Genomic DNA, 16515 nt, shown 5'->3' on the forward strand with positions numbered 1-16515 from the left:
GTTATAGAGATTAAAAAAATGAGCAACTTTGTATCTGCACTATTTTCACATAACCTCCAATTTTCCTAGAAAAACTGGAAAAACTATTTTTTTCGTTTTTATTCTTATTTTTGCGAAAAAATGTCGTAGGGGTTTGAAATTTGGAGGTAACATAGCCTGTTTTATGATAAAACAGAAGATAATTGTTTGGGCCCATAAAGTTGAACCGTTTCCAAGATCTCACGATTACTGTAAAAAATCACCTCTTTTTCAAGGGGATGAAAAATCTATTTTTTTTCATCGTACAGAGGTGCGCGGGGTAGCAAAATTTTCGTAACGACTTACATTTTAATAATCAAAAATAAAAAATATTATTCCAATAGAAAAATTTTAAGGAAATCGGCAAAAACGGGGGGAACAGTTTTAAGATAGGTACACCGTTTTTGACGCAGTAGGTAAATAGGCTTTTTTGCAAATAAATTAACGTGTTGGATCCGCGCTAATAAAAAGTTTTGGAAATCTGTCTTCTCTGTCCTCTTTAATGTTGCTAAAGTGTTTTCTTTTGTTTCCCAGTGCCCAACTGCCTTAATTAAAACATCTTTATTATTTCTTTTTTCTGCGAATTTTTACTGCAATAAAAGCAATTCGAAGTAAAATCGAATTCTTTTGCTTCCTGGACAATTTGTTTTCGTTCACTAACTCTTCTTCCTGCCTGTTTTACAGCTGATGGGATTAAGCTGAGCCTGTTGATCGTTAATTTACAGGAATTATGAATAAAATCCTCATAAAGTTTATTCCAGGTTTGACATCTCAAATCATTTGCTTTGGCCGGTAAAACCAACGTTCTTATTGCAGATTTTACAAGTTTATCAACAGGCCCAACGCAATTGCATCAACTATAAAAATAAGCAGGAAGAAGAGTCAGTGAACAAAAACAAATTGTTCGAGAATCAGGAAGCAAGATAATTCGATTTTATTTCGAATTGCTTTTATTGCGGTAAAAATGCAGAAAAAAGAAATGAAGATGTTTTAACTAAAACAGTTGAGCATAAGATAACAAAAGAGAATATTTAGGCAAACATTAAAGAGAGGGAAGAAGACAGATTTCGAAAAAATCTTTATTAACATCCAACATGTTGATTTATCATGTCAAAAACCGTGTATATCTTAAAACTGTTTTTCCGGGTTTTGGCGATTTTCTCGAATTTTTGCTATAGGAATAATATTTTTTTATTTTTGTTTATTAAAATATAAGTTTTCCCGAAAATTTTGCTAACCCGCGCACCTCTGTACGATAAAAAAAATAGATTTTTCTACCCCTTGAAAAAGAGGTGGTTTTTTTCAGAAATCGTGAGATCTTGGAAACGGTTCAACTTTACGGGCCCAAAAAATTATCTTCTTTTTATCATAAAACAAGCTGTTTCCTCCAAATTTCAAACCGCTACGATTTTTTTTCGCAAAAAATACGAAAAAAACAGTTTTTCTGGTTTTTCTAGGAAAATTGGAGGTTATGTGAAAATAGTGTAGATACAAAAGTTGCTCATTTTTTTAATCTCTATAATTTTTTCATTGAACATTTTCGTCTAAACAATTCTCAAAACACCACTTTCCACCCCTTTCAACCCCCGTCATTTCACCCGCGGAAAAATTCAGCTGTTTTAATTATTTTTTCCCAATTTCTATTCATTTCACCTGCCCGAAAAACACGGTTTCGCCCGGTAACTAATTTTTTTCATACAAAAATATTATATAGCCTGGACTACTTGGGAATGTCCACATCATAGTGGCGTCTTGTCAGAAAGTTCACCCTACCTTCAATTTTGGAGTGTAATTTTTGTTAGATTTGATCGTTTAGCTTAAAAAATATTCTTTCAATTTAAGTACCTTTGTTTTATACCAATCGATTCTTTATAATTCTGTCATTTCTTATGGATTGGTCGAAGAACTGCAAACTGTGGTTTCGCATAAATGCGAAATTCTGAAGTTTTTAAAGTGTGTTGTTTGGGGTGGGTCAAATTCTACTGCCACCACCAACTGCAGTCATTTAGGGTGTTCAAAATGAATCGACACTTTCGGCTAATATGGAAATATGATCTTCGTCTAATTGTGCACGTTTCTTCATCAATACTAATGCGTGTGTCCTCAAATGATTCATGAAAAATTGCGTTATGCAATTATGTCGACCCTACAAACATACCTCAATTTACACCAATCGCGCTCGTTTTCGAAATCACCGTATGACACCAAATTGAGCTTCTTATGAATGAAGCACGTAACTTCTTGTGCAACTGGGGAATTCAATCTCTTTCCTCAGCCGCTGGAAATACCCATTTAGCAACCACCTTCGCTCTTCGATTTAAACAATTTCAGGTCATCGACTGCGACCGACTATGGTCTAGTACGCACTTTTTCTTCTAAAACTAGAAAATATGCAATTAACGCGAAATATATGGGGCGATCTGCTAAGTTGGCTACCGAAATTGATCGAGAAAGTGAGCGCGATGCGAGAAAAAGGGGTAGCAGCGTGTAACGAAGGCGTCCGGGTTGAGGCAACCTGCAAAATCCGGGAAAATACCTTTTCGCATCAACCCCCTACCCGTTGCAGTTATGGGCTTGAGGTATGACGGTATAAAAGTCAAATTCGGTGATATACGGTCATCAGTGAGTGTAAGGAAGACGTAGAAAGTGAGAACCCACACGAGGAGGGAAGCTATATAATTACCATCCGGTGAAAAGAGTTTCTTCAGTTTTAATTTTACTTCATTGTGTTGTGCACTCAGGGGGACAATTATTGTTGAAGGTAAGTGTGTAAATTTCCTATTGTCTTGAAATCGGTGCAGTGTTAAGTGTGATAATGAACTGCGATGGCCATGACCAGATGTGAAAGTGGCATCTTCCTTTTCAAATCTTTAGGTACTCGTTGTATGTAAATGAAGATTGAGTTTTACGTAACAACTTTCATTTACATGTTGTATCGCACTGGAGAAATTCTCTTTAAGTGCAAAGATTGATTTAAATCCACGTAATCTCGTGTAAAGAAAGCGGAAAGAAAGTAAAAGCGATTGTCCCATAAATATCCACCTACGAAGGCGTTGTCAAAGTTTCTCTTTGTGGTGCTCATTTAAATTTTTGTTGTTGCAGAGATGCGATTAGTGTTTTTGATTTCGGCCCTTTTGGGGGTCTGCCAGTTCGTTCGCGCCGAAAATGCCTGGTCATGGAATAACGAGGACGATTTTAAACCCTCTGGCAGTTTAAATCAAGATGAAATTGAGGCAGCCGAATCGTCCAACAGTAATTCGACGGTTGTCGAAGACATCGTCGACAGTATCCTGTCATCAACTCGACAAGGGAGGAACCTCGACGGTTTTGATGATTTATACGGAGACCCAAGTGTTCAGGAGGTTTTGCAAAAAGGTGACGATCGCGAGGCACGAAATATCATAAAGGACAAACTATGCTCGCTTGGTTTAATGCAGGTACTTCAATGGTTAATAATGGGTTTGTTTTACAAAGATAATTTTTTAGTGCGATGGGGAGGTTATCCAGGGCAAACGTCCGTATATTTCACCGGAAGATCTGGTGTACGCGCAACCTGTCGATATTAAGCCAATCGGCCGTCCCATTCCTTCAATTCCAGTTAAGCATCCCATTCGCAACAATCACTATGGCCCACCGAGACCCGTGTCCATTCCCGGAAAATTTGGACCACCAGCTAGCCCAAACACACCGCCGCGCCGAGGGTATGGACCACCATCCAAACCACTCTACTCGTCACAATCTGGAAAGCCCTTCATTAACGGGCCCCCGATTGGAAGCTACTACGAAGAATCTGAAGGTTTCTTGTCTAAACCTCCCGGTCCATTTTTCTCTCAGCCCATCGAACCTGACAACGCATTTGACTACGATCAAATCTCTTCTGCGCATCACTCTTCATCGCATCATGATAAGAAACCGGTGGAGGTGGTCATTAAGACTCCCGCCGGGCCGTCGGGTTCATTACAGCAGCACGTTCATCACCACTTCCACCACGCTTCGGGAAATCCCAACATTAAAGTGCCAGTACAATCCCTTGTTGCCGGCGCTGATGTCCTAGCGGCGCAAGATCCACTGTTTAAACCCACACCAGGATCCTTCCACCATTCAAACTCGGTCTACAACAATTACCGACAGGAATCAAATAAGTTCAACCCATCCTTATCTCTCGGTGGTATCTCCGGTGTCTACGGTGGACAAACGATAGCAAGCTACGGCGGTCTTGGCTCCTACAGCACGAAACCCGTAATGGAAAATTACTCGCCTCAATCCTTCGACTCGAACAGCTTCGGCGCCTCGGTCGGGCTCTACGGAAATTCCGGCCTGTACAAAAAAGAACTGAACATCAACAGTCCGCTACAGTCGAACTACCTCTACGCCGGAAACTACAAGGGGGCCGAGTCCGCTCGTGGCGAAAATTACGATTGCGTTTGCGTGCCTTACAATCAGTGCCCTTCGCATGACATCATTGGGCGGAAAGATGACTTGTACCTGGCGATCGACCCTAGGAATTTGAAGAGCGACATTGACGCCCTCACTGAAGAGCGAGTCATCACAGATGGAAATGGTACAATGACCGTAGTACGCGTTCCAAAGGCATCAGCAGCTGAGGTGACCGAAAAGAGCGTGACTAAGCGAGAGGTCAAGGACGCCAATTCCACCAAGGTGGAAGCGGTAAGTATCTCAATTGCACTAACCAATCAATAACTCCTCTCAGTGCCTTTCGCATTAATTAGTTGCAGGTCTCACACATCCACCGCCCTCCTGCTTCTCCTGTTGTTAGTCACTAACACCTGCTAGGGGTGTTGGTTTTGAAATTTAAGTAAAGCGGTGCGTTGTTACAGCGCCAAGGCATTAATGACAACAGCAAAGTGAAACCAACGTTCGGAGTATCATTTGGTTTACCCAACCAAGGAGGCGGTGGATACCCTTTGAATCCCTACGGCCCCTATCCACTAGTCAATCCCTACGGTAACACCTTCGGAGGTGGAGGCATCAACTTGGGCTTGGTATCGGTTAACCCACTTTTATCGATTCAAGTTTCCAAAGACGACTACGGCGAGAAAGTTGTAAAACCGTTTGTCAACCTGCACGTAACTCCCAATGACTTTGTCGTGCACAAATTGGATCACCTCTTTTCTCTCAAGAAAGAGGCGCTCTTTAACAAGTTTCACCATGCTCCCGTTTATCACGGGCCTCCCGTACACCACGGGCCTCCTATACATCACGGGCCATCTCACTACGGACCGTCTAAACCCTTCCTTTACGGTCCGCCTGAAACCGCCGATTACGACTACGGTGAATACGAAGGTCACCACCATTACGCTCCAATTTACGGGAGCGACTACGAAGGTGGGTATGACGACAATTTCTACGGGCGTTCCTACGAAAACGGTACGCGTGGAGGAAAAAGTTTATATAACCACCACCAAGCTCAGTACAGCAACGGTTTAGGCCAGTACAGTGAGAACTACAACACGTTCCTAAGCCGTAGAGGCACCACCTCATCTAACCCCGTAAAATTCCCCACAAGTCGCCGTAAGCGACGCGATACCGCAAAGGTGAGAGGAGCCAGTCGAACAACACCCACATCTCCAGTTCACGAACCGTCAGTAATTCGCTTTAACTATTTCAGAGACAAGCCAATTACTACGGTGGTAATTATGGCAAACCGACAGTGTGCGGCCCCCGGCACGTCTGCTGCAAAAGACCGCTGCGACCGCAAATCCCAACCCCAGGCTTTGGCAACCTGCAGCAGTGCGGAACGCGACACTCCCAAGGTATCAACGGGCGAATCAAGAATCCGGTCTACGTGGACGGTGACAGTGAGTTCGGCGAGTACCCATGGCAAGTGGCAATCCTAAAGAAAGACCCTAAGGAAAGTGTCTACGTATGCGGAGGTACTCTGATCGATGACTTGCACATAGTAACCGCCGCCCATTGCGTCAGAAGGTTAGTGGTCCCCTCTCCCCATTCGAATAACCAACCAATGTATTTCAGCTACTCCCCTTATGATCTACGGGTTCGTTTAGGTGAATGGGACGTGAATCACGACGTAGAATTTTACCCGTACGTCGAAAGAGACGTATCAGCAGTCGAGGTTCATCCGGAATTTTACGCCGGAACGCTGTATAACGATTTGGCACTCTTGCGAATGGACAAACCTGTCGATTTGGGTAAAAACCTGCACATAAGCCCGGCGTGTTTGCCGCATCCGCACGAGGACTACACCGGTCAACGTTGCTGGACGACAGGTTGGGGCAAGGACGCCTTTGGAGAGTTTGGAAAGTACCAAAACATACTGAAAGAGGTCGACGTGCCCATTATGGCTTTCGGACAATGCCAGCAGCGGTTGCAGCAGACGCGCTTGGGTTATGAATTTAAATTGCATCCAGGTTTCATTTGCGCCGGAGGAGAGGAGGGTAAGGATGCGTGCAAGGGAGATGGTGGTGGACCGATGGTGTGCGAACGAGGGGGTACTTGGAGGATTGTTGGCGTCGTCAGTTGGGGAATTGGATGCGGACAGCCTGGAGTTCCTGGGGTCTATGTTAATGTCGCCCACTACTTGGACTGGATACGTCAAACGACGCAGAGATTTAAGTAATTTATTTTAATGTTAACGTGTTGTTTATTTATATTAGATTTAATAAGTAATTTATTTTATTTTGAGTATTTCTGCGCAATCGCGTGGATTTTAATCAAATTGGATGTAAGATGTCCTTCAAGTGTAATGCTTCTAGCATGTCAGTGACAATAAGAACTTGAAATTATATGATTTGCTTTTTATTAACGATCCTCGAAATGGATTTTGTATTTCTGTCTGTCTGTCTGTCTGTGCGCCCGTATGCACGATAACTTTATTTATAACCGTTCGATTGCTTTGGCACACATGCTCGAATGGTCCCTATTGTTTTTCAGCTACGTAGACTATCGGGCCAAAAAGTTGCAGCCCAAAAACGATCTCGAGGATCGTGCGGTATTCGATTGTATGGGATTTTTCATTTGTTATTCGTTAGGTTTTCGGTATTTCGGTTTTCAAATTTGTTCATGGTGGCTAACAGTTGAATTTTACACCATTCAGCCGTTTTTGTTATTTGTTTTTTATTTTTCCTTTCCCTGTTATTGACAGACATAGAAAACATGCTACCGTTTCCCTCTTTCTACTATTTTGACAATTATGCACAATTTACTAATACGTCTATGATCTGTTGGTTTTTTTTTTAATATTTGGAAAACGATCAATGGTGCAGTATGTGTATAATCCAAACTGAACTTAATTTTTACTTAAAAAATCATTCATTTAAACCATAGCTGGGCAGTATTCGATTTTGTAAATACTTTTTAGTATTCAAATCCTTAGAAGTATTCAAATACATTGTAATTAAATACCTTTATGGAAGAAGTAGGTATTTGTATTTGTAACTCAAATACTTTCACAAATATTTAGTATTCGAATACTTTGCATAGTATTTGAATACTTAACCTTCCTTTTTTATCAAAAATCGACTAGTCCAAATGTTATAGACTAGAAACCAATTTCGAAAGAAAATTCAAAGGGCTGTAACTTTTGAATTAGTAGCCCAATCTTGGAACTGTTTGAAATTATGGATTCTACAGGCCACGTTCTATAAGAAAATTTTTTTCCGGGTCGATCTGAGACAATTTTTTCTTCGAGCCTCAAAAAAAGGCAGGTTATAGCCTTCCTTTTTTACCAAAAATCGACTGCACCAATATTTCTCGGGAAAACACTTTTTCGTATTAATTTTGGTGCGTAGAATCCAAAACAATTCGTACGTTTTCGATTAGACCTCTCAATAAAAAGTTATGGACGAAAAACAAATTTCGAAAAAAATTCAAAGGGTGGTAACTTTTGATCTAGTAGCCCAATCTTCAAACTGTTTGAAATTATGGATTCTACGGGCCAAATTCTATAAGAATCGATCGCGCGTTTCTAAACAAACTATCATGCACACTGACAAACGGATGGTCAAAAATGGACCTGTTCCAAAATCGTTAGGATTTCAGAAAGGCGTAGGTACGTATCATGTGCACGACGTACGATTCGAATACCTTTGAAAGTATTCGAATACATTCTAAAGTATTTGAATACTTATTTTTTAAAGTATTTGAATACTTTTCAATGTATCTGTATCTAGTATTGGCTTGTGCTGGACGTAAAAGTATTTAGTATTCAAATACCTTTGATAATAATAATAATAAGGTCTTTATTAGATGACGATCTAAAGGGCGAAGTTCACCAAGGGGAAACATCGCCACCAAGTGATTTGTGTAAAGTATTTACTATTTAGTATTCAAATACTTTTTGAAAGTATTCTGCCCAGCTCTGATTTAAACCTTACCTACTTACGTTACCAATTCCATAAAAACTGTTTTATTATACAAACTATAAGTAATATCACCCCCTGTGGGTTCGGGGGTAGAATTGACCCACTCCCGCTCTGGAGATCGTAAGAGGCGATTAATGGGCAAGAGAGGTGACCGTCCCAACCGCCTCTCTTACCTACCCTTATTTCATTTTCCTACTTATACCTTTGCCAATCATCTTTTCTAATTCATATGCTTGTTTTACTATTGCATGAGGTAGGACGGATCAGATTCGTATTTTTCCAAACGCGAAGTAGGGGGGGGGGGTGTTGTTTCAGTTAAAAGGTTACATGTGGACCTTTTAAACATAATCAACCAAAACATAGGTCGACATGAAAATAAAAACGAATTTTCCTAAAAATTTCGTAATTCTAAAATAACGAGGGGTTGCATTATTTAGTACCTACCTACGTACCAAAATTAAAAATATTTAAGGAGCTATACAAAAGTTACACTCTCTTAAGTTAGTAGACATGACAATTAGCTTAAATTTTGGCTGGAATAGTGTTTGCTCACAAACAAAACATGAAATTTGGTTGTAAAATCTTGTCCTATACAATGGCTTGCACTTTATATTACAGGCAGAATTAGGAATAAGACCTCCAAATGGAAAGTAACCAAAATGAAGATGAAAATGCAACAGCCTTCAACCAAAACTATAAATTTGACCGTCAAGTCTCCCTCCCCTAAAGAGATTTAGCATTTTTGTCACTGAGAAGCATGTCTCTTTTACTGTTTTTACAGAATAAAGCAGGATACTTGCAAAGCAAAAGTAGTGATCAAAAAGAAGATGGCACATAAATTACTACGCCCTTGTACATATTCCACTTTCTCTTGCTATTTAGCCACTTCCATATTGACACACAAAGGAAATATAACCTCACTTCCCTCTAAACATAACCAATAATTTTCAAAATGCCCATTAAATACATCGGAAAATCAATTGATTTCAAAGGAAAAACATTATGGGAAATACTAGGCAATTTGAAAAACTTTGGTGTGGGTCGATTAGTAGCAAGAAACATGTTCGAGAGATATCCGGAACCGTCCTACATAAAAATCATGAAGGTGGAAACTGTGCCGAATCCGGAGACAAATACTCCCGACGTAATTGTGTGCGGGGGTGTATACCTTTTAATCCTTACGATACTTTTAGGATGTTAGAAAGGTGAGAGTGTGGGTGGAGAAAACCTTCCGCGGACGTAAATCGCCCGAACTAGTCGAGATGTTCGCGAATACGTACAAGGCCGATTATAAACTTATACCCAAGTGTGAGGAGGAAGACTACTGTAGGTGCGACAATCCTAAAGTTGAGTACAAAGTACTACCGAGGACGACGAGTTTTCCACCTTTATTAAGAGAGCTCATTGTGCGTGAGATGAAAGAGAAAGGTGAAGTCGTCGAGGAGCCGCAATTAACAATTGTGTATAACAAAAATGAGGACTCCCGATACAGAGCCGCTGAAGGTGATGAAGTACCTACGGTGGCATTTCAAGAGAGCTTCGGCAAAGCAGTTACTTCAACATTATAACGTTAACTTTGCAAAATATTTATTGTTTTTAGTTTGTTTTCTTCGCGTATAATCTGAAATTGTTTTTTTAGAGTATGTTATTGACATATTACATTGTAGCACCTTCCAAAATTGTCTCATTTCTTGCACATCCCTCCTGGACCTTGTCCAGTGCCCTCGCATGTATGCCTGTATTTTTGTAGCGGCGTAAATTCTGCTCCATACCCATGACAGTGGAAAATATGGTCTAGGACTAACTTTTAGTAGTAAACAATCAAGTGTAAGGAATTACTTATCGCCAAGCCACTGTACAACCCAAGGCATATCGAAAATGTACACCCGAGGGTTGTTTCTCTCTAAATGATGGGGGTTTACATTATAGAGCTGTTCTGCAATGAAATCAAGGGCGTTAAATGTACTTTTTTGGTGCTAAAACACGGTTTGTAAAGATAGAAATTGTGATTATTGTCGGCACCTTCACACAATCCAATTCTTTAGCTTTATTCAGAGTATCTACTAGTATGCCTTTCAAGAATGGGAATATGTGGTCTTCCAAAAATTGTACCGATGGATCTGCAATATGAATTAGTTGAGCTTGTCCACCTGGCCAAGTACATACTGGAGGGTACATCGCAAGAGGAATGTTTCAATGCTCTGTACTCTTCGATCTCGGATCTTTGCGCATTAAAATCTGCGTCAATTTTTTCCCAAATTATCTTGTGTGATACAGGAGTGTCTTCGACGAGTTCGTCTGCATCAATTTTTTCCAGGTCTTCATTTTCGGACGCTGGTAGTTCTGTATCACTGAGAGGAACTTTCGCCTCTGTGACACAATCGCAAATTTTTGAGCTATTCATTTTTGGCGTACGTGCTCAAAAAACAAATCACATTCTTTTGGCCTACTAATTTCAATAAAAATGGTTTGCTGAGAAGCATACCTACTAACATGTCTCAGTACTTTCACTGGATGAGATGCAGAAAGATTTGGAGCCTCCATCATGGACCAACTGTACTGACCATATAAATAGGGAATTTTTGAGAAAATCAAAGAGGTGAAGATTTCTAAAACGATAAAGGGGTATTTTTACCATTGAGTGAATCAACTTTCACGAAATGGTTAGTTTCCCTTTATTGTCTTGTATAATACAAAACTTTATTTAATACCAGAAGCCACACAAATCATTGTAAAGCTTCTGACAATTCTGAATTTAATTTAGACGTCAAAAATAGCAAGCTTAGGTTCTGCCATCGCGGTCCTTTTCATTGAAACAGCATTGTTATAAATGTTCTAAACGTCATTTTGTATCGTGCTTCGCGTCCCATTTGAAATAACAATGACAGATGTCATTAGAATGCACAATCATCTGTTTCACTTTATCTACCCTTGCAGTTAAAGTGATCACTTAATTAAAAAGCGACATTTAAACCTATTAAAATATGAATCTAATAACATCTGCTATAAAATAAACAAATGAATTTATTTAATTGCTAATAAATGACACATGCATACTATAATTAACATGAGAATTATATTTTACGAACACAACAAAAAAATTAATCGATATTATGTAGATCATTTCTTTTTAAAAAAATTCATCAAAGTAGGTTGGTTCGTGGGCACCGCCTTTTTTCCTTTCTGCGCTTTACCATTAACAGCCTTTTCATTTTTATTCACTTCGGATTTGTCACCTTTCTTTTCTTCCACTTTTTTCACCTCAACCTTGGCAACATCCCCTTTCTCACTGACAACTTCGGCCTTCTCCTCATCTTCCGACCCGCTCACCTCCACCCATTCTTTCCTTGTAACTAAATCACAATCAGAATCAATAAGCAAATCTTATCAGAAACTCACTAACGTATCCCTCTTCATCCTCAAATGTTTTATCGACGAGCTTCCGCTTTTTATTCTTAGGTGCAGGTTCGGGTTTTGCGACCGGTTCATCTTCCTCAGAATCTTCTATCACATTTTTACGCTTCCTAGACAGTTCCTCCTTCTCCTCATCGTCACTGGCAAACATATCTGCGAAGTAACTTGCTGTATCAATAAAACGAACACGAATACGTACCTTCGTCGGATTCTTCCTGTACAACAATGCGCTTGCGTTGCTTCGAATTAGTGCTCTTCTTTGTGCTTTTTCTTTTTTTGCTGCTGGTTGGCTCAGGAGTTGGTTTTACAACATCTGAGTCATCATCGCTGTCGACTAAGTGCTGTATACTACTCGTAATTTCACTGTTTCTGGTTTCCGTTTTAATTGAGTCAGTAGCCTCTGTGGTCGACTTGCTCTTTGGTTCCACATTTTTGAACAGCTCAGCCACACTTGAACCCTACGAAGGCGCTATAATGAGAGTGACAAGATTTCGACTCACCTTGCGCGACGATCCCGGCTTAACGCTCGCCGATTTCGGGCTGTGCTTAATCCCATTCTCAACAACAGGTATTTTAGGTGGAACCTTCGTAGGTGGTGTCGGTTTAACAATGGACGTAACAACTGGTTTGGTTTTTAACTGTCGTTTAATACAATTACTACTAACTATTGAACCTTTTCTGCAACAATAAGAAGTACTATAAACTTTCAGGTGTATCCGCTTACTAACATAGGACTCTCACGCGACTTACTAACATCAAAACAATCGATTAAAGTTACACTATTAAAATCGATCTCTTTACACTTTTGCACGCTGTAAATTGTGCAAAGAGGCTCCCCTGTGTACAAAGCTTTTTTCTCATCAAGCTTGTCTTCTTTGACAATTGATACCGTTGGTGTCTTATGCTCACGTAAACCTGATAGTATGTAAGTGAGGGCCAGACTTCTCGGATGAGCCTTGCGGTTAGTTTCAATGAATTGATCGAGTAAAAGTTTGGATTCCTTGGCAGTGACATTGAATGTGGTGCAAAGTGACGGAACGGTTACCTACCAAAGTACGATTCATTACTGATATTGAATGAGTGTGACTCACAATTTTGTCCTCATCAATTACAAGTTCTTCTAACTTTTTGAGATGATTATTTATGGTCTCTGTGTCCATATTCATGCAATAATTCCCGCCAAGGTTAACATAACCTCACTCAAAAGTCAAAATCAAAACAAGTAGGACTGTGGTTAGTACACTCTCGCTGTCGTGGCTATATTAGCGCCTTTTCTTCATAAGGATGCGTCCTCATAACCAAGTCGCACACATTTCTTCTCTATCCCAATGTCTTTGTTTCATGAGTCTATGAGCTCTCAGATATGCTATGATGCTGTCTATTATAATCCAAGAAGTTGTTGCTGAGATTCCGGATTTTGGTGCGCCCGGGTTTGACCTTTTGAAGCGTTTGTCGAAGAAACCAATTTCATAGTGAAAGTCGACCAGGCGCGAGATGATTATACCAGGAACCCATTTGTCCACTTGTGGGTGACTCGAGAGAAAATAAACGGCTGGGTAAAAAAACCAAAATAATGGTTCAAAAATTTGCTCGTAATAAATAGGAAAGGCTGATTTAAAAGGCGAAAAGAATTGTTTGGGCGCAAAACGGTTACACTTTGATTGACTTGGTGGAACAAAACGTGGGGGTCTTGGAATCTCTAAAGTCTATGGTAATAGAAGTACTACTAAATTTCGACGAACAATAGGTAGCCACTTTTACGAATGGTGTCATTAAGGACGGATATGAAAATGGATTTCCTTTGTTGATGGAAGAATGTCTTGGTCATATTTCGCTGCGTATCATTAATATCGAAAGCTTTTAATTTACAAATTAATCGCGACATAATAAATTTATATGGTAACATGCTAAAATTGGTACAACTTCCAAAATAGAAATAATACCTCATTACTGTTATATGAGCTTGTACAATAGATAATCGTGTTACTTCGCTTAATGAACGCGTACAGATCATTATACACTTTCACATCGCCAATATCAATCACAACGGTCGATCGTTATTAAATAGCCGTAACCGGTACTTATAATCGTACAATTTACTTACCTACTGGTACACTCTTTCATTCAATACGAAAATGTTAGACAGTTACCATTTATTCGAACTGTATATTTGTTACACAATTCATCTGGATCAAGAAATCTAGGTATGGATACCTTATGGTAGCAGAACTGGAAAAGTCATTATCATTATAAATACTATCTCTGATGCCTGTGGTCAAAATTGCATTGATCAATTACAGGTAAATCAATTCATCTGACCATCTTGACCTAAATTAGTTAATTACTGCAATTTATATTTAAGGCATACATCAGAAAGAAAACGATAAATTCAAAGGGCTGTAACTTTTGAACTAGTAGCCCAATCTTGGAACTGTCTGAAATTATGGATTCTACAGGCCACATTCTATAAGAAAATTTTTTTTCCGGGTCGATCTGAGACAATTTTTTCTTCGAGCCTCAAAAAAAGGCAGTGTATAACCTTCCTTTTTTACCAAAAATCGACTACACCAAAATTTCTCGGGAAAACACTTTTTCTTATTAATTTTGGTGCGTAGAATCCAAAACAAATCGTACTTTTTCGATCGGACTTCTCAATCAAAAGTTATGGACTAGAAACCAATTTCGAAAGAAAATTCAAAGGGCTGTAATTTTTGAACTAGTAGCCCAATCTTGGAACTGTTTGAAATTATGGATTCTACAGGCCACATTCTATAAGAAAATTTTTTCCGGGTCGATCTAAGACAATTTTTTTTTCGGGCCCCAAAAAAAGGCAATGTACAACCTTCCTTTTTTTACCAAAAATCGACTGCACCAAAATTTCTCGGGAAAACACTTTTTCTTATTAATTTTGGTGCGTAGAATCCAAAACAATTCGTACTTTTTCGATCAAACTTCTCAATCAAAAGTCATACACTAGAAACCAATTTCGAAATAAAATTCAAAGGGCTGTAACTTTTGAACTAGTAGGCCAATCTTGGAACTGTTTGAACTTATGGATTCTACAGGCTACATTCTATAAGAAAAAAGGCAGTGTATAACCCATGGTATGGACGTATGTCATATTTTTCTATGGTAGAGCTAAGTGGATGTCTTTATTACCACTACCCCAACTATTTTATGCCTTTCAATGAAAATTATGTAATTTGTTGCTTTTTAATTGCAGATTCGACGCTACCCTGCAAAATCTGTATGGAAATTGAAGGGGACACGTCTAGAGAGAGATGAGTAAGGACCTATGTCACATTTTTCAATGGTGGAGCTAAGTCGATATCATTCTTACCACTACCCTAACTATTTTTGCATTATTTTGTGTCCTTTCTATAAAAATTACGTAATTTGTTGTTTTTTAATTGCAGATTCGACACTGACCTGCAAGATCGGTCTGAAATTTGAGAGGGACACTTCTAGAGCAACATCGAGAAAGACGTGAGTAACATCTTTCATTAGGCTTGAGAACTGTAATAGAATTTATACAATTGCATTACATTATTTAAATTCTATTCCTTTGTGACTCGATGACCAGCTGAAGTCAGCTTAAGTCATTATGTAATTATAATTCTCCAGATTTCGGTGAGTCTTGTCGTTCCGTTTAGATCGAAATAATTTCCGGGAGGTACCACCTAAATTCGTTTACCTTTCCATTTTGGTAATCCTACAGCAACCCAACACTTACTGCATCTGCATGATTGCTCAGATTATACCCAGTTTAGCACTACTCCTTTCTCTAGGTACACTGGCTGCTTACTTGAAACCAGCAGTATATTTTGACTCCATCATCCAGTTTACTTTTCAATCAATTGATTGCTATAAGGGTAGTTTTCAGTGCGGTTATTCCTCTTCGTTTCTGAATAGCTTGAAGTATACCTACCTTTGATATAACCATAGTATAATACAAACAATTTTCTTATTTTCTTGAATAATAAAAAAGAAATTATCCTTTACAAATAAACCATTTCTATTTAAGTATATAAGTAATTGCAAAAATTGCCATGATGCATGGTACCAATTCCATTTGGCCCACATGTTCAGTTCCGGTTCAGTTATAACATCTTGAAAATTAACTGTATCAAGTAGAATTTCTATGAGAAATGGAGACCTGATGGTGTCTCGTTGTCGTATCAATGTTAGGTCCTTTTAGCGTGTATTGTGTTACACATTTGCGTATTATAATTAAACGAAGCGTTACTTTCCGCTCGATATATTTCAGTTATAAAAGTACAGCCGCATTTGCATACTTAACAATAATTAGAATATCGATGCGTATACAATTCGATTATAACTGTTTATAAAAATTGTAGCAGATAACTTTTATTAACCGTTTGAATTCGAAATGTAGCTGCACTACGGTAAGTGCAAGTTTCTATTCACGCAACTTGATCGCAATGATTGCCTTTTATGATGCACCAGGGAATATGAATATTATTTGACCTACGGTGGATTATGGATATTTTAAGGAATTCGCTTCTGTAATTACGCAATAACTGGTTAGGTGTACACTTGCTTTTTTAAACTTGTCTGGCGAGGTAATTACTTAATATACTTACTTACGTTTACAAACGCTAAATGCACTCACTTTTTTAAATTGAGATTAACGTGCTTTTAACTGGGCGCATTTACCTCAACCTTTCTTAAATTGCCCACCCAATTTCTTAATGTAATAAAGAAATAGACCGTTCTTAGC

General features: G+C 39.0%; 4 protein-coding genes across 5 annotated transcripts; 2 read left to right on the forward strand and 2 right to left on the reverse strand.

The window, feature by feature from the left end:
• The first annotated feature begins 2620 nt into the window (after window positions 1-2620).
• LOC116174331 lies at window positions 2621-6784 on the forward strand. Of its 2 annotated transcripts, XM_031492236.1 has the most exons (6): window positions 2621-2779; window positions 3121-3455; window positions 3505-4686; window positions 4857-5573; window positions 5648-5964; window positions 6013-6784. In XM_031492236.1, exons 2-6 carry the CDS (start codon window positions 3123-3125, stop codon window positions 6614-6616), a joined length of 3153 nt encoding a protein of 1050 aa, XP_031348096.1. In that variant the 5' UTR covers window positions 2621-2779; window positions 3121-3122; the 3' UTR covers window positions 6617-6784. The 2 variants fall into 2 exon arrangements, with proteins under 2 accessions (XP_031348096.1, XP_031348097.1); XM_031492237.1 differs by lacking the exon at window positions 4857-5573.
• Window positions 6785-8791: 2007 nt separating this feature from the next.
• Window positions 8792-10036, forward strand: LOC116174332. The gene is made up of 2 exons (XM_031492238.1): window positions 8792-9504; window positions 9554-10036. Exons 1-2 carry the CDS (start codon window positions 9313-9315, stop codon window positions 9926-9928), a joined length of 567 nt encoding a protein of 188 aa, XP_031348098.1. The 5' UTR covers window positions 8792-9312; the 3' UTR covers window positions 9929-10036.
• On the reverse strand, window positions 9931-10764 carry LOC116174490 (IQ domain-containing protein K-like). The gene is made up of 5 exons (XM_031492426.1): window positions 10527-10764; window positions 10383-10480; window positions 10200-10336; window positions 10031-10160; window positions 9931-9981 (listed from the first exon to the last, which is right to left on the reverse strand). Exons 1-5 carry the CDS (start codon window positions 10762-10764, stop codon window positions 9931-9933), a joined length of 654 nt encoding a protein of 217 aa, XP_031348286.1.
• A 600-nt stretch (window positions 10765-11364) lies between these two features.
• LOC116173828 (DNA polymerase delta subunit 3-like) lies at window positions 11365-13001 on the reverse strand. Its single transcript, XM_031491539.1, has 6 exons — window positions 12866-13001; window positions 12503-12819; window positions 12275-12452; window positions 11974-12232; window positions 11760-11927; window positions 11365-11713 (listed from the first exon to the last, which is right to left on the reverse strand). Exons 1-6 carry the CDS (start codon window positions 12938-12940, stop codon window positions 11481-11483), a joined length of 1230 nt encoding a protein of 409 aa, XP_031347399.1. The 5' UTR covers window positions 12941-13001; the 3' UTR covers window positions 11365-11480.
• Window positions 13002-16515: the final 3514 nt, after the last annotated feature.

Source organism: Photinus pyralis, unplaced genomic scaffold, assembly GCF_008802855.1.
Source record: "Photinus pyralis isolate 1611_PpyrPB1 unplaced genomic scaffold, Ppyr1.3 Ppyr1.4_LG6, whole genome shotgun sequence".
Taxonomy (NCBI): Eukaryota; Metazoa; Arthropoda; class Insecta; order Coleoptera; family Lampyridae; genus Photinus; species Photinus pyralis.